The sequence below is a fragment of the Spea bombifrons genome, chromosome 1 (genome assembly GCF_027358695.1).
Source record: "Spea bombifrons isolate aSpeBom1 chromosome 1, aSpeBom1.2.pri, whole genome shotgun sequence".
NCBI lineage: Eukaryota > Metazoa > Chordata > Amphibia > Anura > Pelobatidae > Spea > Spea bombifrons.
In genome coordinates, this window is record NC_071087.1 from 147,440,021 (window position 1) to 147,463,358 (window position 23,338).

At 39.9% G+C, this 23,338-nt stretch overlaps 1 protein-coding gene across 1 annotated transcript in view; it reads right to left on the minus strand.

Moving 5' to 3' along the window:
• The window catches only part of IPO11 (importin 11), a 148,303-nt gene that overhangs the window by 118,965 nt on the left and 6,000 nt on the right, over positions 1–23,338 (minus strand). Inside the window, exons 3-4 of the mRNA XM_053448028.1 lie at positions 7,951–8,023; positions 6,714–6,917 (exon numbers count right to left, since the gene is read on the minus strand). Of these exons, the coding sequence (XP_053304003.1) occupies positions 6,714–6,917; positions 7,951–8,023 (277 nt within the window). The remainder of the gene's footprint in view (positions 1–6,713; positions 6,918–7,950; positions 8,024–23,338) is intronic.

The following is a 23,338-nucleotide window of genomic DNA, read 5'->3' on the forward strand; positions in this document are numbered from 1 at the left end:
TAGATTCCAGTTTATTTTCTGTAAAATAACATTTTGTATTCATAATACAAATTCAGCTCAGGTGAGATTTCGGACCATGTGGAAAACATTTAAATCTGGTAAGGTGCAACTAACAATAACTGCACAACGCACAACAACCAGAATTACTTTAAATAAATTAGTACACTATTTTAGAAACTCAAAACTGCATTTTTTCTAGATGTATTTTCTGGTTGCCATTGTATTTAGGTTTCTTCCATTTCATTAATTTACAAACTTCATAAAAAGGTCAAAAGGCAAACCCTGTTAACATGTATGTTAAAACCCATCGGGCCTATTTAATTATTTTCATGAGTGGAACAAATTTCAAAATGGAGAGATCTTAAGACCCGGGTCACTGTGCTTTCATAAACATAAAATAATTCACACAAAAATCTTCAATAAAAAAAAATGTTCTGCACTATATACTTTAAAGTATTTTACGCGGGGCAACATGAAAGCTCCAACAATGTATATTATGAATATAATTAATAATAATTTTTCTTTTTGGTACTTTAATGGGGTAGGAACTCTAATGAGATGGGGAAAGAATATGTGGGGGAAGGAGATCGCCAGAAATGTACTGTTGGCCTTCACAGCTTATTGTTCTAGGAGTGCAGCGACTATTGATGGTAATATGATAATTTTCTATATTGAAATGAAGGCTCCCTATATTCTTTCTGCACTAGTTCTCACAGCCTGATCGCCGAGGTAGGGGGTAACAAAAAAAAAAACACATAGAAGCCATAAAAATAGTATATTAATTGTAACGGTGCACAGGAACATGGGAAATTAAATAATTATGCAAATAAACGTGCTAGCATTAGCGCTTTCACCTCCCAATGTGCAGCCCCCGATGTTGTGTTAATGACCCTTGCATGAGCGCTCGCAGCACCAGACAACACAGATGAATTTGGTGCATTCTTCCGGTACACCATGAGCGAACCCCATCAGTCAACGAGACATGCACATGCTGCAAATGAAGCTATTGAATACCCCTCTGGCAATTAAAGGGTTTTTACTAAACATTTACCTTTCTACAAACCTGCGATACCCCTAAAGATGTGACATTTTCCTTCACCTCTCCGTCTCCAATAGGTTATTAGAAATGCCAACATTAGGAAGTTGCTAGATTACATTAATCCACTTACTTTCTGGAAGGGCATTCGCTGCCACCTCCGAAATCCTTATTATAAACAGTATAGAGGGAGGCAGAAGAAAGTAACCGTGTCTTGGTTCTAAAACTGGTTAAACAGCGCCACCATATGATGAAACCCATGAAGTTCATGTTCTTCGTTCGCTTCGATGGCTCTAAATTCACAATAAAAGCTTGCGCTTAAACGAGGTGCACCAGCTGGTGTAAAAGCGCGGTCTAATTGTCACTTCTTACCTCTGTTTGGTGGCTTACGGCATTCTACTTCAATCATATCGCAAGCAAACATCTCTTACGCTGCGTAAATCAAATACCTTATTTCTGTTAAGTCCTTCAGTAGCATACTGTTGTAGCCACTACTTTTGATTCATGTCACCTTCCGGGCTAAACTTCAATTACCACGGTGTTACAGATGAATATATTAGAAATTGTTGGGCCGCGCTGTGCAGCAGGTAGCGCTTTTAAGTGTGCATCGCATTGGCTTTGCCATAGCAACGGGTTCCATTGGGAGGAGATATATTCATTACATGAGAAATTGATTCTGTTCTCTAACCTGGCTTGGGACCATCGACGCCAGCCTTGGAAATAACTTCCCGGCAATAACAGTAAAAGCCAATTACTTAGCATTAAATATATTAGGGAAATAGAGCAAGCTAATTCCGGCAAAAATAATGGCTGCAATTTACATAGAATTCCACTAACACGCAAGGTAAGGGGTAGAGACCTTAAAATTCATTTAAAAGGCGACTGCAATTTGTAATTCACGCTTTTTATTGGTACGAAGGCCGGCCATTACTTTCCAAAATGGATAAATTATTGAAGGCGATGTATAAATCTGCTTGCAGCTGGGGCACTCGTTTACAGGAAATGCTATTTTTCAGTCGTTCTTGCGCGGCTGAATACCTACGGATTCTTCGGCGCTCTAAAGCACAGGGCGGTAAAAAGGCCTTTGAGAATTACAAATAAAATAAAATAAACCTTTGAAGAAATAGACGTTATCTCCAGCTGTAACAAAAACCATATACACACCTTATATGACCGTGACTGATTACGCGACTAAAAGGAGAGCGAGAGCGAGAAAAGAAGGAAAGTAAAGGGGGAATCACGTTTTACTGGTGCTTTAATACGAGTATTCATATTTCACAAGCCGCAGAAATTGTTCTTCTCTCACTTCCATGCCCGGTGTTATTTTAAACAATTCCATTTAATTTTGCTCTTTTTTCCCCCCGATAGACTAACCACCTCTTCAGATTGCTTTTGAGATTCCCTGGGTTTGAGGGGGAGGTAAATGTCCCCTCTTTCCTCTATCTGTGGGAAGTCATTGTCACAGAAAGGCAGGTACGCATAAAATAGCATGGCAATTCATTTAAAAAGAAGAGAATACTTTAGACGCCCTCTAAAATCCACAAGCAACTGGAAAGCACAAGACAAAATCTAAGGGTTAAAGGGAAGAAAAAAGATGCCAAAAAAGCGGATGACATAAATATTAGTTTTCTGCTTACAATACTATTGAGTCATTTATTTTATAGGATGGGGGGGGTAAGTAGGCGTTTGCCTACCGCATACCAACAAATTCCCAAAATTCACATCTAAAGTATATTTTACATGGCGATGGCAGTCACTTTGTGTACAGCGGAAAGCTTGAAATGTTTACGCAGCTTTAGAAATTAAATGGAAATGAGCCCAATTAAAATGAGAGCAGATCTGATATTATAAAACATTTTGGCACTGGATCATCCGTTATTTGAGATTAAAAAATAACTTCAAATGATACAGTTGCACACTCAATCCTCCCTTACCTGTCCCTTGGGGTAAATCAGCTAGAAAATGAAAGCACATTATTTACACGGCATCCGGGACTAAAACTAACAAAACGCTGCTAGAAAAAGGTAATGGATCTGTCACAACCATTACAAGAGTCTCTATAATTATATCCAAACCTGCAGAGGTTCTAAGAGATTTTCTTTTCTACAAAATGTATTAAATAGGACAAAAAATGTGCTTTAGAGCAACAGCACATCATTCTTATAGAGAAGACGTGTCGGTGAATTTAAGAGTTTATTTTAATTTCCTGACACCCCCTAATATTAGGCAAGGGTGACCTTGATGAGCCCGTCTTGATACTAGTGGAATCTGTGTATGATCGGGTTACTAACACCGAGCCATTCTATTGTTAACTATTGGCAGTATGAGGAGGAGTCGGGATGTCTATTTAGTAGATTGGAGTAAAGTAACAGAGGGAAAACACATACAACTGGCTTAAACAACATGTAAAAACTGATTTTAAAACAGCACAATATTTTGGGAAACCTGAAATCTGATACTAGTAATAAAAATGGCGGTTCCACGTTTAAGTAGTTTGTTCTCCAGGGTAGTAACTCCATCCATCACAGACTATAAGTAGGCAGTGCTGCAAGCAAAGAAAGCAGCTTTTAACCTATAAAATACAAGCTGCTTTCCAAAAAGAAAATGCAGGTGTTAGAAATTACCTGCTGGGAAAAAAAAAAAAAAAAAAAAAAATGATTTTGGAGCGAATCAAATCCGAAACACATTTTAGTATCAATAACATTTAAAAAATTATCTTGGAATCATTGGAGCATTCAGATACCAACGTACATTTACCCATAAAAAATATATTGAGAGGACTGCGTATCAAAACCTTTGCTTTGCTGGTTTCCTGTTTACATATTGGTTTGCTTTCGAGTAACTCGTACGCATATTTGATGTGAACTTTATCACTGTAGGTTTTTTTTCAGTTGATATTAGAACGCTGGTTGATCTGCATCTCTCTCGGTTGACACATTAGACCTTGTAAGGTAGATTTAACACCGCGCACATTGAATGTACATATAGTATACTAAATAAGGTTGCAAGGAGCAGCATCCAATCTTCTGTTTAACTGTTTTAAGTGTAAATCTACATCAATTCAAATTAACTGCATTGTACTTTTACGCATACATTCCCAGTTTATTATCCAGGGACCAGAAAGTGGTAACGCTACATGACACAACAAACAGTTTAAGAACTGCTTATGTTAACCTGTATGTTAAATGTCAATTGAGCTTTCCATGAAAAATTGCAAATAAGCCCTTGGACACGCGTGGAAAGCCCTCTCGCCGACTTCAAGGAGACCACTTTTTCCTGCTACTTGACCCTTGTAGCAACAGCTGTATTCTTCCTCCGTGATCCGAAATGTCTTTCCATTGATTAGTTGCTTTTGGTGTCAATCACTGGCAGCGGGGACATCCAAAGAAACTAAGGGGAGTATGCACTGTAGCTGATTGACAGCTGGTTGCAGGAAAGTGCTCCCATTGGAATCAATAGGAAGACTTCACACATGCGCACGGAGATCTAAACAGACCTCTTCATGTAGGGTGCCACAGAGCAAGAATGAGAGCCGACTGGCGGAGAGTAGATCATGCGCAGGGAGACACAGAATACATGGCACTTATCTGGCGGTGGGGAAAGGGGCAAATACATATAGGGGGATTCTGCAGAAAAGTGCACATGGTGGATGGAGTAACCCTTTAATGCGGAGTCTTTCTTAAAGGGGCTGTCAGCAACAATAAGCTGTCCCTTTAGGTTTCTAAAGCTCCATTTGGTTATCACCAGCAGTACATTTTAGCACTGCTCTTTCAAACAAGCTGGGATTATACAGACTGTACCTAAATCTTTTAATATTAAAAAAAAAAAAAAAAAAGGTTTTTGCATGGATAACATCTTTAATTTACTTGGCATATAAACAACTACAATAACCATTTTGTTAAATGGATGGTAATAGATTATTATTATATCCATATTTAAATTAAAAAAAAATATTTTGCTTTCTGTATTTTATTACAGAGTTATTCTAAAACTTCTGTCTTAAGGTATCGGCTGTCGGAAGTGCATGTCAATGAAAGGTTTTTATAGAAGCTTATAAAAAAACTTAAATACATTATTAATAATAAATATTCATTAAACCTCTGATCCATTTTTTATTAACAAAAAAAGCTATCAAACGATTTTGAGAACAGGCTGCTCGCCATCTGTTCTATGTGGCAAACCACTGCAAGTGAGTTAACACTTCCGACTGTTAAAAGAACATTAAGAAATAGTATGTTCTCAAACGAATTCATGTCAAACAAATTATCTCCAAAAACCCAACTGATTAAACAATTACACAAAATGTTTCCAGCAAGACAATGGTAAGCAAGGTGGTTTGTCAAGTGTGTGTTTCAGGCTTGCGTTTAGATCAGCCAAGCGTCTAGAAAATTATATTTCACACATATAAACGCAACCGAGGTCTCATACAAAACCCACTGCAGGTAAGTATGACGTGCCCACCCGCAGTCGCCTGTTCTGTAACACAATGCTGCTAGAACACAGGCAACTGTGAATATGATTAATGAGAAACCCCTGTCCGTGTTAACGGACATACCCCTGTCCACTGCAATATGTGGGGGTCGACCCACTAACCCCAAGTATAGCATCTTCTAAACCAAGGAGAAATTTGCAGGACATTTCCAGCAACATGTGGGCACCGTGGGTACCAAGACTCATAGACCCAAGTGATTGAGCGGGGTATTATGATTGGAATTAGAAACAAAGTATTTGACAGCAGAAGCATTCAGCACATTTGTTCCCGATACCCTTATACCTTGTTCTGCCTTGGTTTTGTCTTATGCATATAGCTTTACTGCGTATGTTTAAATTCCATCACTCTATCAACCCATACCACTTCAGTTGCAAGGCTTTTCCACTTATTTTCCAGCCTCTCAGTGAAGTAAAAGCTTCTGTTACACCTAAGCCTCGGAATCTCCTAGATTGTAAGCTTGTTTAAGAAAGCCTCTCTTTACCTTTTATTTCTGAAAGTGAAAACTGTTATGTACTGCGTGTTATGTTCGGTTTACCAACTGAAAACATTACTAATGATAACGTAAGACTACAATCTCTCGTCCTAACATTTCTCCTTGCTCTCACTTTGTCGAATCCCTGCAGGCTCTAATTTACCAAAAGCACACAACAAGTTTCACCTGCAAGGAAGGCAAAGAGGGATCCTTGTACACGATGTTGAATACTCAGAATCAAACACTGACATTTCTGCTTGTTTCTCTGAATAAGCCCTCGGGCTGGGGAGAGCTGTCAGCTGTTAGTGTGAACTATCCCAGCCCATACTCACTGGCTGCCTGTTAATACACACACCATCCCGAGATGTGACTGCGGCACACAAGATTGACATTCCATGATGCCAATCGCCTTTCAAATCACATTAACATGATTATACGTAAAATGTTCCACATAAGTAACTTTTCCTATCGCCTCCATTACATGTCAAGTACACCAAGAAAGCCTTGGAGGCATTGGTGCGTTTGTACACCGGGCTGCTAGAACACACAACAGAATCAATGCAGGTAAACATTATTAGAATGTAACGTTTATTATAGAGACTCCTTTCCTTATGACCTCAGTTGATTTTGTAGCAGAAGGAATAGGTTAGAGGCATATTTTATCACATGTTGAGATTTCATAAAGAGAGCATACGTTCAGAGAGCATACTTACATCTTGGAAGAGCTTCCTGTCTGAGGCAAGTCTTTTGGAGGACAAGGTCTTGGTGACATGATAAAATGTCAGTAAAGCCCTGTGCTGACGAAGATCATCCTGCATTTTTACGGATTCTATGAGGGTGGGAATAAGCTCAGGCCACTGCTTAGGACAATCGAGTCTTGCAACTTTAGCAATCAATACAGCAATCTGAGTGGCAATCTATAGGGAAACAATGTGCACATGCATTACATAACACGTTAACAGAAAGAGCATTAAAAAGGCAAAAAGCCTGTAGTTAAAAAAAAATAAAATAAATAAAAGATAATTTATCTGAATTTATCTTCAGTAGTTCAAATTGGAACTGAAATTAATCTGGAGTTTTCTGTGTTAATTAAAATTAGAAAACTATACTTAAACTAAAAAATGGAGATGCTAGAAATGCAAATATATTAGAAACTGGTAAGAAACAGTAATTTAAAATGAATAATTATATAGATTTATGAGCAAATGCAATTTGTAGCCACTGGAAGCATTATATCATATAAAGGAACATCAAAAATATCAAAGTGAAAATATAAAATACCTTAATAAACCAAAAATTCGAACTCTTAAGTTTCAAATATACGTATTCACCGAGTTACTAAATTCTTCGTTAAAGATAACTGCCTCCAGTTATAAGCGTTCATGTCAGATTTATTTTGTTATGCTTTAACTCCCACAAGCACTGAAGACCTCCTATCGAAGTCTATGAAGACACCCTAGGGGAGATTAAGCCCCACTGCTTTTAGGGAGTAAGTCCGTCTAGCAGGCTAATATGTAAATGGTTCAGGCACTAGGTGACCGCAGTACAAGTGTGAAAAACACACACAGTATGCCAGACTGAAGTCAGGAAGCAGCCAGCAGAGAATTATAAGAGGGCTGTTTCTAGGTCAGCGATCTCTGAGCAAAACCTGGGTGCAATTCCACATTCCAAGCTAAAGTTGGGTACATTAAACAATTTGGCTTATTAGAATTAGATAACAAATGAAGGCATATCTAAAAACTAATTCTAACTACTGCATATAAAAATTGTCCACATACCTAACCACATCATAACCAGCTATCCTCTGTGCTCTCACTCAGTTCAGATATTAAAGCATCAACCGTAAGCCAAATACCTCAGCACCTTGATGTGATTATCAAGAATCACAATTAGGAGATAACTGTATTGGCTTTAACCCAACAATTAACCAATATCCACTTGGATACTAACCTGATTTACTGGTTCATTGAAGTTGGTAATGAGCCCCACACGTAACGTGGACTTCTCCTCTTCTGATAGAGCGCTACAAGAGTAATCACAAGGTACAAGATGATCCGTGGGATTTCAGACGTGTCATCAAAAGAAATACAAATATAAAAGTATAGCTTTAGGTGAATACTATCAAATATTTCCAAATGATGATACAGGAATAAAAATGTTACAGTTTGTGTACGCTACTAACAGAACAGAACATGCTGCTGAAGGTGCTGTGCCACCCATTCTGCTGAATTAAACATGCATCATTCCTGGCACCATTGGCCATCCAAACCCTTCCAAGAAATTGTTTGCTGTGTTTTTGCAGGCATTGATTAGCTGTAGCCACACAAAAATGGAAAAAAGCTTTAAAAAAGCTTTTAAAATAAAGATATGCTACGTTATTCTTAACATTTTAACGAGTGATACATGCTGCACCAGTGATGTAAACTAAAGGGACGCTCCAGCCATTATATGCACTTTAATGCATACGATTGCAGGACGGTCCTTTTAAATTTCCACTGGGATCTGTTTGAAAACATGTTTTTGAAAAATGCATGTTACCCACAGAGTGTCTGAATATGCATTCTTTTTAGTGAGTGTCATGCCAAGGCATGAGTTGGGCTGTCCAGGCCTCTGGCAAGCAAGGGGTTAAGCCCAACATGTAAAATCTTCACTAGTGTCCCTGGCAAATTTGATTGGAGGGGGCCATAAATTCTCCCAGGTAACACCCAGGGGGTCCGGACTCTTTGAAACAACTGCGGTTCATCTATATGACAGGGGTCTTGGCCAATACCTAAAGACAATGTTCTTCTTTTTACCAACTTCAAGGAGAATTCTGCCATCTGAGATTTGCCAACAGGCAGGGTTTTGCCAATTTGCAAAATTTCTGTATGTTCTCTATTTCTATATTTTGGTACACGCCACTGGGAAACCTTTTTCAGATTAAATGTTCAATTAACCAGTTCTGGTCTTTGTTATCTAATATGAAGTCACTACTCTAAAGAAACCTCAGGTAGAACATGTTACAAAAAGGGTGAATTATATATGTCTGATTATTACAGTGATTACTTTCATACTGTAATTCTGTTGTGTTCGGGGTAACCTAAGGCAACCAGATATAAGGTCTTTGTGCCAGTGACTTGTAGTACTGGGGTAATAGTGCAGGAGGGATTTCAGGGGTTAACTTGGTGGTTGTTGAAAATTGTAACAGGTAACCAGGAATCTGGTGTCGTTAACCCTTTCACAGCCACACTCTCCCCACTGTCTCAGCCAGGCCCATAGCCCTCGTCTGTGACGGTAAGCTGTCCCTTTATAAACAAAAGAAAATCATTCAAGTTAGTGGGACAAGAAACTTTCCTTCTTTGAAGCTGAAGTAGCAAAGCCACTTAGCTAGAGAAGATGTCCAAAAAAAGTTAAATTATCGTCTTTTTGCCTGGTGATGGCTTCAGTCAGCTTTAATAATAACTCAACGTTCCCCTTGCATGGAGTTTAATAGGCTGGGGAAATATGTCACCAAGCTGTCAAAGACTTGAGTAGAAGAAAAGGGAAACTGGGGATCCCAAAGGCTCCAGGGAGAATTTCCCATCACTTTTCTCGCAGATGCACCTTGTTCACTCTATTCCGTACATATCAGGAGAACAAGGATTGACATCTACATCAAACTGCTTTTAAATTCCCAGTCAAGAAGTGTCTGACATTATTCCGTTTGCAAACAGTCTTCCGTTTTTATTTTGGTCTAACACATTTTCAGCGTACCCCAAGAAAAAGATCTGTTGCTCTTAGTTTGTGTGTCAATTTTATACTTTTCAGCATCTTGTAGAAAATAGAAAATCACCCACAAACATTTATATGGATAATATTTTTTATGTATATAACAATAAAACCACACGGATACTTCTTTAAGAGTTCCTAAAAAATATGTAATCAAGCAGTCTATGAAGTCAGAATGCCAATGTTTAACTGGAGGTGATACAGATTAGATGCACTTTAATGCTTATGACAGCTGACTGTCTTCTCCCAAATCAACATGCATGGAAAGAATCACTAAAATCCCCCTCTTTTGCCTCTTTAAACTGCCCCTACATCTATTCCCTTGCAGGAGATGTCTTCTGCTTGGCAGTGTGCATGTATGATATACCCACTGAGCCCCAGAGCTGGCACAAGCAAGAGCCCAAGAGGTCTAACAAGTCACCCCCCCACACACACACACACATACACACAAGTGCAGAAAGTTCTGGAGATACAGCTTCTTCTAAAATAAAGTTTTTTTCCCCCCATACAGGTCAACGGATGCATATTAAAGTACGTACAAGGTAGTTTAATGGGGATTCTTCATTGGTGGGGCTGCACAGGGCAATAAACACAATGTTCAGATTCAAAAGCAGGCACTGTTAACTTGTTATGGAAACCAAAGCTTCCTAAACATTTCTTTGGGATTAACCAAAGCGCAACAGCATCAGACATAACAGAAATTGAAGGAAACCACAGCAGAATTAGGAACAACGAAACCACAGCAGCACCATCCCGACAGCAGTGTGAATTTATTAAAGCAACATCTTTTACAGAGACAGACAAGGAGCCTCACACGAGTTTCACTTTTCAGAGCTTAATCATAAATCTGGTGAACTTCAGATTTTTGTCAAAATTTTTTTGTAGTTTTAGGAGTTTGTGCCACCATATAAAGGAAAAAAGATCAGTAACAAGCAAAGCACAGCCATTTCATGAAAAAAGCCACTTTTTACCGTATAAAATTATTGTTTTGAGTAACCGTTATATTCAGTTCTTTTGATCAAGAGGAAACAAACTACCCTCAATACGTTACATCGCTTCCAACACAGGTCTTTGATGTTTAACTATGAGAAGAAATATTAGACGGGTAAAGAGTATGTATTAATAATCATGCTGCGTGTAAACCATGATTTACTAACAAGTATAATAAATATGACAGAAAAAAATTGCTACTCGTGCAGTTACACGTGTGTATGTATGTATGTGTGTGTGTGTGTATGTAAGTATGAGAGAGTGTGTGTGTATGTATGTATGTATGTATGTGTGTACGTATGTATGAGAGTGTGTGTGTGTGTATGAGAGTGTGTGTGTGTGTATGTATCTATGAATGTGTGTATGTGTGCATGAATGTGTGCGTGTATGTATGTATATATATCGTGAAGCAGGTCCCAGCTGGGTCGATCACAGCAGTGCAGCATATAAATCAAGGTACACATTATGGAGACTTCCAACTGTCCCAAATAATCCATAGAACTGTAGACACAATAAATAGCACTCTACAACTCAAAAGGTTTTATCCAAAAGTAAAAAATACTGGCCTATACAGTTTACATTGGCTGTGAACAGACCACGTCTAACGCGTTTCGCCTTAACTTAGACTGCCTATGAATAATCGCTAATTTAGCGTGAAACCCGTTAGACGCGGTCTGTGCACATCCGGTGTAAATCGGTATACTCCAGTATTACATTTCTTTCGGGCATATACAGTTCACATCTACATTTCTATGACGTGACAAGTATATAATCCGACCAATGGATATGAATGGGAAAAAGCAAAAGGCCTGACGAAGCTAAATTTGTCTAATAATCCTAATTGTCTAAGAATCCTAATTCTAAACCATTTTAGAATGAATCCAAGTACACACTAGGTTAAGGGGAGTGTTGGATTATTGTAGAAAGTATTTATATTTCATGCTGAAAAAAACAAATCTAATTTCCTTAAGAACACTTACTGTTTAATTATCCTTATAAACTCTAAAATAGCAAATACTGGTGACCAGCGTCTGTGAAACGGATTTCAAGTTATTTTCAGAAGACTACAAAAACGAAGAGGCTCAGGAAAGGAGGAACTAACAGCCAAAAAAAAAAAAAATCTACAGAGCCCAAGGCAGTGCACAAAATTATAGCAATAGACAAAAAAACTCAATACATGAGTCCAGCCACCATTCTTCTCATAGACCATAAAGTTTTCACAGTGGCACGCCTGAATTAGACATCACAAGCAACACCAAAGTCCATAAAGTCTGAGCAAGTATTGTGACTTAAAGGGAAAATAACATTAGTTGAGTACAATGAAGATGATTTTTCATATATATTTATTTTTATTTCCACAATAAAAAAAAAAAATACAACTGCTCAAAAGGGTTTGACCATTTTTATAGGGACAATAAAACTAGCAAGGGCCAGATTGCACCGTGGCACTCTTTGCGCCTCGTTTTATAATCCAACCACAAATAGAGGTCGGATAACAACACTAAGATCCAGATCCTCCGCAGCGCTGCAGGGGACCTGGATCCTTCTCTCTGACAGTTGACTGCTACCGACACTTTCGCCAGGGCTTCTTTGACGGCCACCAGCAGAGGTTGTCTACGCGCATCGCGCAGGCGTTCATCGTCTGCCCCTACTAGACATCAAGAAGTCTGGAGCACAAAAAAAAAATACAAGAAAGGCATTTTGTTTGTTTTTAACACCCAGTTTGTTCATTAAATTTTAAATAAATGAAAAATTGACATTTTTATCTGATTAATCTAAAAAATAAAATCGGCCAACGAATCGATTAAGAAAATAATCGTTAGTTGCAGCCCTGTAGCTATACAAATGCTATGGTACGCCTAACAATAGCTGTAGAGGAGCAGCCATATATTTACCTGAATGTATTCCTGCACCGGCTTTACATAGCCTCACTCCTTAACAAGTTAAATAATTTGAAAAGCAAGGTAAACTATGCGGATATGAAACAGAATATCCTTTTCCCCCATTAACCTGTCTGCTCCTAAAAACGGTTCTATTAGTATTGCAGAACTAGTATGAACAGATTTCCCAATGCCCCTTAAGTTTAATGATTATAATCAGAACTATCTTGAAGAAGATCTTTATTTCTAAATGCAGTTCTCATTTTGCTCCAATAAATCTCCTTAATCTGTACTTTTCGCACTCGAACACCTGTCATGTTCACCTGCCAGATACACACTCCAATTATTACACTTTTAAACTACTGGCCTGGCTGTAAAACCACATGGTATTACGGTTACTCTATGGTCTGACTACACACGGAATACATTTCATCTAATTATGCCGACAAAGGAGAACACAGGGCTAATGAGTACTCAACGTCAAACTAAACCACATGATAGCACCAGGTAATCAGCAGAATACAAGTCTAACAAACTAAGCAGTTGTGTTCCCTGTGCTTTAAGAGTAACATAACTATTGAGTGCCTTGAAACAGGTGTCAGGAGATTAAATAGTTCATTGATAGGATAATGGTTGGATTCCATATAAACGCTGGAAGACAAGGTGTGAGTGACAGATTAACATGACAACACCACACTGAGTTGATTCTTTATGGCAATGCTAATGAAGTCTGTTCCTCCATAGACTCAACGTCTCAGCCTGGGTGATTGTCTTAATCACCCACTATAGCACAAGGTAGTATGATATGGTGTGTGACAAGGTTGTTAGTAGACTGGGCTACAATAACAGAGCTAGAACATATTACAAAATACTAATACACAGCTCTATGAAAACATTATGCTAAAAACTAGAATGGTTTCAAAACTAAAACAATAAATAAAAAATAGCACAATTTGGTGAGAGTTGCCGGATTGGAAGCTCACTGATTAAGTCAGGGTGTATATATATATATATATATATATATATATATATATATATATATATATATATACACACACACATACACACACACACACATATACATACATACATATATACATATACATACTATCTCACAAAAGTGAGTACACCCACATTTTTGTAAATATGTTATTATATCTTTTCATATGACACACTGCTACATTAATGTCTAACCCTTGGCAACAAAAGGGAGTAGACCCCTAAGTGAAAATGTCCAAATTGGGCCCAATTAGGCATCCCCCCCGGTGTCATGTGACTCGTTAGTGTTACAAGGTCTCAGGTGTGAATGGGGAGCAGGTGTTAAATTTGGTGTTATCGCTCTCACACTCTCTCATACTGGTCACTGGAAGTTCAACATGGCATCTCATGGCAAAGAACTCTCTGAGGATCTGAAAGAAAGAATTGTTGCTCTACATAAAGATGGCCTAGGCTATAAGAAGATTGCCAAGACCCTGAAACTGAGCTGCAGCACAGTGGGCAAGACCATACAGCGGTTTCACAGGACAGGTTCCACTCAGAACAGGCCTCGCCATGGTTGACCCAAGAAGTTGAGTGCATGTGCTCAGCATCATATGCAGAGGTTGTCTTTGGGAAATAGATGTATGAGTGCTGCCAACATTGCTGCACAGGTCGAAGGGGTGGGGTGGGGGGGGTCAGTCTGTCAGTGCTCAGACTATACGCCGCACACTGCATCAAATTGGTCTGCATGGCTGTCATCCCAGGAGGAAGCCTCTTCTAAAGATGATGCACAAGAAAGCTCACAAACAGTTTGCTGAAGACAAGCAGGCCAAGGACATGGATTACTGGAACCGTGTCCTGTGGTCCGATGAGACAAAGATAAACTTATTTGGTTCAGATGGTGTCAAGGGTGTGCAGTGGCAACCAGGTGAGGAGTGTTATGGTCTAGGCGTGCATGAGTGCTGCCGGCACTGGGGAGCTACAGTTCATTGAGGGAACCATGATTGCCAACATGTACGGTGACATACTGAAGCAGAGCAAGATTTCCTCCCTTCGGAGACTGGGCCTCAGGGCAGTATTCCAACATGATAACAGACCTAAACCCTATTGAGGATCTGTGGGCCATCCACAAGGTCTCTAACATCCACCAGCTCCGTGATGTCATCATGGAGGAGTGGAAGACGACTCCAGTGGCAACCTGTGAAGCTCTGGTAAACTCCATGCCCAAGAAGGTTAAGGCAGTGCTGGAACAGTGTGGTACACACATACCGTATTTGCTTGAATAAACAACAAGGTTTTTTTTCCCCCCAGAGCAAATGCACTGAAAAATACCCCTTGTCTTATATTTGAGGTTGTCTTATTATCCGAACTCAAATAGAGGTCTGACTATAAGACTAAGATTCAGATCCTCTGCAGCGCTGCAGGGGACCTGGATCCTCCTCTCCGGCAGCCAGTGAACGTTTGCGCGATGCCTACTACCAATGCTGCAACCCAGCACTTCGGCTTGGACTTCTATGCCGGCGTGTCACCACCTTCCGGTGCCCCATCATAGAAACCGTAGCAGAAGTGGTGGCCAGCGGCAGCGGCGGTTGTCTGAGCGCATCGCGCAGATGTTCACGGGCTGCCAGAGAAGAGGATCCCAGGCTGTATCCGCCACTCTAGCAGCCGGTAAATGTTCACCGGCTACTAGACACCAGAGATTCTGAAGCACGGGGGACAATTCTGGGGATGCATTGGTAAGTCTGAGGGGAGCAGGTTGGCATATGTGGGGGGGCAGGTTGGCAAATAAAAGGAAATTGAAAGAAATGCATTTCTCAATCACAGTTTTTATTAACCCCTTAAGGACCAGGCTGTGTTTTACCATTTGTACCATTGGGACCGAGGCTGTTTTAACACTTTTGCGGTGTTCGTGTTTAGATGTAATTTTCTCTTCACTCATTTAGTGAACCCACACAAATTATATGTTTTTTTTTTTTAGGACAAGAAGGGCTTTCTTCAGATACCATTGTTTTAATCATATTATCTAATTTCCCATAAAAAATAATAAAATATGATGCTAAATGTACAAAAAAAAAAAAAAAAAAAACATTTTCTGACTTTTACCCCAAAAATCTTTTACTCATCCAAAAATGCTAATGAAAAAACCTACTAAATATATTCTACTATTTGTCCTGAGTTTAGAAATACCCAATGTTTTTATGTTTTTTTGCTTTTTTCTGCACGGTATGGAGCATTAAGGACAGGTAGCGTTTTGCTATTTCAAAACCATTTTTTCCAAATCTGGTAATTCTTCCCCCCATGTGCCATTTCGGGTATCTTTGAAGCCGGCCAATGCAATTTACCCCATCAAATCATTTATTTTTGAAAACTAGACACCCCAAGGTATTTAAATGCTAGAATTTTAACTCTTTCCATGCACCAATTCTACCACCAGTCAAACTTTGTGGTAGTAATTTATTTTGTGTTTTTTATTGCTAAAATTGCTCTTCAGGTATGGATTTACAGCTCCTGGTATACATCACTTTCAAACAACACCCCAATATGTGTTCAGCAACATCTCCCGAGTACAGTCATACCCCCCATGCATGGGTTTGTCGGGTTGTTTGGGAGGTAAAACGCCACATTTAGGAAGTGCGCATTCTGCCCCCATGTCCTAATAGGACCATCTTTGAAGACGGCTAATTCAATTTACCCCATCAAACCATATATGTTTGAAAACTAGACACCCCAATGTATTTCAAATGCTAGTATTTTAACCCTTTCCATGCATGAGATTCTACCACCAGCCTTTGCCACACTTTGTGTTGGTTTTATTTTTTTTATTTATTTATTTTTTTTTTTTTACACAAATTGTACTTTGGGTATACATTTATAGCTCCAGGTATACGTCACTATCAAACAACACCCTAATATGTGTTCAACAACATCTCTCGAGTACAGTGATATCACCCATGCATGGGTTTGACTGCTGTTTGGGGTTAAAAGGGCACATTTGGGAAGTGCGCTTTTTTTTTCCCCTATTTTGGTCAGTCTGTGCCTATGCCCTATCTTTGAGCCTGGCCACTACAATTTACCTCATAAAACCATATATTTTTGAAAACTAGACACCCCAAGGTACTTAAAATGGTAGTATTTAACCCTTTCCATGCATCAGATTCTACCACCAGCCTTTGCCACACTTTGTGGTAGACATCGAGGCATTACAGCAACACCATTTAAGCTTGTTTAAGTCTCATGACGTGTCAGGCACGTCATAGGTCGTTAAGTGACCGTTTTGCATGACGTGCCTGACCAGGCAATGGACGTTAAGGGGTTAAATAAGAAAAAAATAGTTTATATGCGAATTAATATTTACTAGTAAAACTTTTTTCCTATAGGTTAGTCTTATAGTCAAGCGGTTTTTTCCCCCAAAATATTAACATTTTGAGAGGTCATCTTTTAATCAAATACAGTATATATTACTTGATGAATTATATTAAAGATATTATCTTTTACAGCAAGAATATTTATGTGTTTGTATAACAAACCAGCCAAGTAAACATTCTTTTCCAGCAAAGTCATTCTTCACACTTTAACTGTAATTTCTTCAAAGTTACTTAAATTTTAATTAAAAGAAAACAAAAAAAGGAACAGTTTCCGTACATTAAATTAGAAAATTAGGCAAACACTTGAGTAAACATTTTAACAGCGTGAAGTGACAGAAGCTTTTGTGCTTTTTTCGAATAAAGCAACGTTGTGCAAAATAAATGATCAATTGAACAGCTTGCACAAAAATGCTATCTCTTTAAAGCTCAGTGTGACAAATCCTTAATACAGAAATTACTATGTAAGGAGTTTAGGAAAGTTAGGATCATTTCTGACTGAGTCAGCGGGATGCGCTAGTCATGATTAATGCCCTGTATCAGCAAGGATTATTGAAAGCCTTTGATGACAGCCCTGTGCTGCTGTGCAGGCTTCAAATGGTGTAAAGTTCAACAGCTAGAATTTTTGGGATAATATGGCTAGGTCACATCTATCACAAGCGCTGAAGATGTGAAAGGGGGGGGGGACCACATCAAGCAAAATGAATTTTACCATACCGCGTGCTTATTTTAGGAGCTTTGGATGCATCAATGAGTGGCTTAAGAGCATGAAGAATAGACACAGAGATGGATAGCTGATAGATTTCACACAAGGGATGCGGGAAGGTCACAGCAATTTAACATCCGTTTAAAAAAAGGCATTTGAACTTTAAACATAAATAAATAGGAAAACTGATAAGACTCAAGCGAGAACATTCATTTACATTCTGTGTCCCAGGGTCTGTTGCCTAGGTGGAATCCAGGATATCGGATCTAAGAGCAACTGCAACACTGAGGGACATTGATAATATGGAGAGGAGACTACTCCTTACCGAGCAAGCACCGGCTGGGGTCTGTGCTGGTGAGGGAGCAGATGGGGTAGAGAAGGTGTCGAGCACAATCCTGGGTAAGTTGCAAGAGTGGAAAAACGGGTAATAGGTTTAGGGAGGCCAACTCTGTACTTGTGAACCCCAACATTTTTGTCAGTTTGTGTGAAAATGCTGGGGAGATCAGTTCAGACGTCTCTACTAGGGCAGGCGATTCACCCAGCAGCCATGTGAGTAGCCTCTCTAGTATAGATGGGGAAGAAAAGGCTATGAAGGCTAGCCAAGCTGCGGTGGCAAGGAACTCAATCATTAGGAAAAGTAAAGAATCTGCCGCCATGTTTACGTATAAATGCTAAAATGTCAATGAAAGAGTAAGATTACCATTTAGGTGGGAATTAAATCTCCCTGGTGTAGATGGGCAAAACCAAACAGCGGTGTCAGCCAAGAGTGAAGGCATCCTAAAAAGCCTTAGGAGAGTGCTTCGAGCAGCTCCAGTGGTCATTAATCAGTGAGGTTTAATATAACTTTAGAAGTTGCATCAAACCACATTAAAACTATCTCAGAGCTTTGTAGGCAAGTCTTCGATGATCTGGATATCCTTAGATGGCAGGGGCGGGCTGTGCCGGTGGGCAATTGCCCCCCAGGCTGCCCGAAATCTAATCTAAACAGCCGCTGGGTGCTGATGCCGCAGGCCGGCGCTACTATAATACTTTACTTACTATGGCAAGCCGATCCGACTTGCCATATTAAATTTAAAAAGAGGTATTAAAGCAGCGCCGGCCAGCAGCATCAGCAGCACCCAGCAGCCGTGTGCGATGGCCGACTAGTGATGGGAGCAATGCCAGCGTGAGGGTTGAAAGCTCCGCCCCCTCGCACGGAGCTTTCACCCCTGACGCTGCTCCTGTCACTATGCGGCCAATCTAATCTAAACGGCCGATGCGCTACTTTAATTTTTTGTATTTTATTTAATATGGCAAGCCGGATTGGCTTGCCATAATAAATTTTTTTTAAAAAAAGTATTAAAGAAGCTCCGGCCGGCAGCATCACGCATCGGCCGTTTAGATTAGATTGGCCGCATAGTGATGGGAGCAGCGTCAGGGGTGAAAGCTCCACCCCCTCGCACTCTGCTGCTGTAGCACCGGATGTCAGTGACACGACGTAGAAAACGGCAGTCTGCAGCTACCAGGGAACGGAGGTCTACACGAAGAAGTGGAAGAAGTACAAGGTTATTAAAGAAATCTATTTTTTTTTTTACAAATTATATATTATTTTTTGTATTCGTTAAAAAAAAACAAAAAATATAACGGTAGTGTCACCTCCGTCCCCAATCAGCCCCTCCCAGTGTCACCTCTGTCCCCTTTCAGCTCCCCATGTCATTGCTGTCCCCCATCAGCCCCAACCAGTGTCACCTCTGTCCCCAATCAGCCCCATGTCATTACTGTCCCCATTCAGCTCTCCAGTGTCACCTCTGTACCCATTTAGCACCCCATGTCATTACTATCCCCATTCAGCTCCCCACTGTCACCTGTCCCCATTCAGCCCCCCATGTCATTACTGTCCCCATTCAGCTCTCCAGTGTCACCTCTGTCCCCATTCAGCCCCCCATGTCATTACTGTCCCCATTCAGCTCTCCAGTGTCAGATCTGTCCCCAATCAGCTCTTCCAGGGAATTAATATTTGAGAGTGTATGGGACCACTTGATCCTGGTAGGGTACTCATATTAGCCTTAAAAACACTTTCCCTGCTGCTGTGTACTATACATCCCATAATCCTCAGCCAGTATCATGGGGGACATTTACCTGGCTGAGCATCAGGGGGACATTAGGTTTTGCGGGGTTTTTTTTACCATCCTTTGTTGCTATTAAATTTACTTATGTTAAACCACATTTGGCAGGCTACCTATAATGCCACTACTATGTTGCTACTGGCAGGAGTGATTCCAGAAGACTGGAAACTGGCAACTCTAGTACGACTTCACAAAAGACTCTCCAACTACAGACCAATTTACCACAAGCCAGTATTACAAGTAATCAGGGATAACACAGCAGAGCTAGAATGCATACCGCTAAAATGCCTACAATGTAAAATTATATGATGCAAAAACTAAAAAGTGTATTTTAATAAAGAAAATAGCACACTATTTTTGACTAATCATTTTAATTCAATATTAGTAATAATAGGATCTCCTTGTTGTTTGTATAATACACAGGATTATGAATAATACTTTTAAACCAATGATAACTAATGAAATTTAAAAGAAAAATAAAAGACGTGCAATGTACAATGCGCACAAAACAGCTCAGCAGTGCCTGTAAACGAGTGAAGAAAATTTGCCTGCTCACATTAACAAATAAGATACTTGGATTTATTATATTACTAAAGATATCACAAGATCAATCACAAATTACGCTTTGGACAGAGTATCCTTAAAGAACTCTGTTATATGAGATAGTAAAAGCCATTAGTGGCCAAAGAACCGCATGCAGCCGGGGCATTGTTTTACAATGTTCAATATTAACTGTATTGTCTCACTTGGCAGATGTATATCACCTTAATGAGTTTAATAGAACAATAATCATTTGAAATGCTAGAAATTTGGTCTAAAAAAATTTCTTACTACTTGCAAAAAGGATACCCTTCTAAGAACTGCTTATGAAGACTATGAATTCTAATCGAGTAATGGGAGTGGAAGACTACAAAACACTTCTTTGTTTAAAAATATTAAAAACCCAAATGTAATAGTGTGGTTTTTTTATTAGAATTATTTTTCTTTTTTTAAATAAGGTTACAGAAAGTTTACAATGTAGGGGGAAGCTCTTACATTACAGTCTGTGCATGGTAGCAGGGATCAGATGAGCTGGCAGCATGCTGGCTCTTTAATATCCATCCCACAGCATCTGCTGCTATGGTAGCGAACGTATCTTCTATAATATTATCATATTTAATTTATATAGCACCAACGATTTACACGGCGCTTCTTATAATACGTGTATTCAAGGGAATGACAAGACTAGAACAGCCAGACTAAGACGAAGCTCGTGGAATGGCTGTGGGTGCCAAGATCGCCCTGTTATGCAAATCTTTTTATGGGTTCTAGGAGGCCAATTATGCTAAGTCTAAGAACCCCTTGGGGGCTAACTTGGTGCTCTATAAGTGGTTTATTATACGCCGGGTATACTTACTTACCGAGCCGGAGATTTCCCACGAAGCCACGAATCTCTAGGGGAGGGGCGAGTGGAGAAGCCGCCTCCCCTCGGCCGGTCTTCAGGGCAGCGCCGAGGTAGGTGCAAGATCGTGATCTCCCCAACTAGCACTGATCAGGGCTGGTTGGGGAGATCACGACCTCCCTCTAACTAGCCCAGCATTAGGGAGCTCGAGGTCTGGCACTTCAGACCTCGGCTTCCGTGCTCTCTAATCACTACGCGCCGGCTATTGATGCCGGGGATGACGTCATGTCCCAGCGCTCGGCATCAATTGCCGGCGCGTAGTGATGAGAAAGCAGAGGTCTGAAATGACAGACCTCGCGCTCCCCACAACTGGATGGAAGATAGAAGATGAGAAAGGTAAGAGATGGGGAGAAAGGGGTGTGAGTGCAGTGTATGTGTATATATGTTGGTGTGAGATGGTCAGTGTATGTGTATGGTCAGGTGTGTGTAAGAGCAGTGTAGGTATTTGTGTGTTTGTAAGCTGGTGTGTATATATATCACCAGTAAGGTACATCGCTTGACGTGATTGGCTGGTTGTTGTATGCTGGGTAGAGGGGTAGTCTTATAAGGAGAGTATAGCCCAAACTCTATATTTTAACTGGAAAAGTTGGGGGTCGTCTTATACGCCCAGTCGTCTTATACGCCGGAATATATGGTAGTTATTCAAATTGGTTTCTTATGATAATCTATTTAATCTTATATTCACTATTAAAGATGTCGAGCATTGAGACAAATATCGTACACCTAAATATCTTAAACCAGAAGCAACCAGCAGTTACTTGCAAGCCTCCAATAACCACCATCCTAGCTGGATTCGGAACATCTCTTATGGGCAGTTTCTTCGGTTGAGGCGTGCTTGTAGGAAGTTTGTTTGCGGTTATTTGGTCTGTGTGTCATCAGATGTATACAACAAATGCCTGTTGGATTTCTTTCACTTCAGGAGCATCTATATGAGTGGGGTGCGCATCCAGAGTATCCAGGTGGTACTTTAATAGCTGGGAGGGTTTTCACCATTGGGTTTCTCTATCTCAAGTTCTGTTCGATTGGACCTGCTTTTAAGGCCGTTACCTCAGCAAGTCATGCTCAGCCACACACCTGGTTGGAAGGTAAACTAAAGTACGATTGAAAGGAAGTGAAAGAATAAAATATTAACTGCACTGACCTGAATGTATATAGTTTATGGTATAGTAAGGGAGAGCACGATGAAAGGGAAGCTGGTCCTACTCCTTGACCTAATACCTACTCTTAATTTAATCCTACCAGGAGCGAAGAGACCCACAAAGCATAGCAATGAGCCAATGTGCAATCTGATATTTTTAGACAGAATACTTTCCAGCTTCTTTCTGCACATGTGACCATCATCCTAAGTAGTAACTTAATGCTGTGCAACAGCAGAGAATTCCTTTGAGCCAAAAGCACATAGAAAGTACACATACAATGTAATATGCAAGCACCACATTGTGATGGCAATGGATAGAATCCATCCGGTTGTGTATATATTGAACATTTGATATACGCATGTTTGTTTATAACGTGCGATCTGTGCTTCTAGCGCATAACTGTACTTTTCCCAAAAAAACCTAAGGGAAGCCGTTAATGAATAGTTCCTGAGTGCCATTATGTGGGTCGTACACAGGCCCACATCTACTGTGAGCACAAGAGCAGAAGTGACAGCAGCCAGATACACCATTTACATTTTCTACATACCATCCTTTTTTACATTGCCGATTAGATTATATTGCTGCTCTTAAGGCTCTACTCTTGGCATTCCTTTGGAGGAAAACGCAATAAGGTTAGTAAATATCCCCCGTCCTCAGCGGACCGTGGCATGTTATATTGCTGATACCGAAGCCCAACATACCATAGATCAATCCATTTGCCGCATCAATCCTCTGCTGACGGTGGAGGAAGTTATTAATCTGCAGCAGTTAGGCTCAAATCTCATGGTTTAGTGGGGTCTAAATAATACGGCTCTAAGGTTTACATTTATTTTCACGATGGGCCTTTTTAAACACGTTCAGTAATATTGGATTATCCGTCACCTTCTATATTGATTAGAGCAGCAAGGGCTGAAAAGATAAATATCCTCGACACACTTAATGTCTATCCCTCTAAACCCTTGGAATAAACACGAAAAATACAAAGCTCAA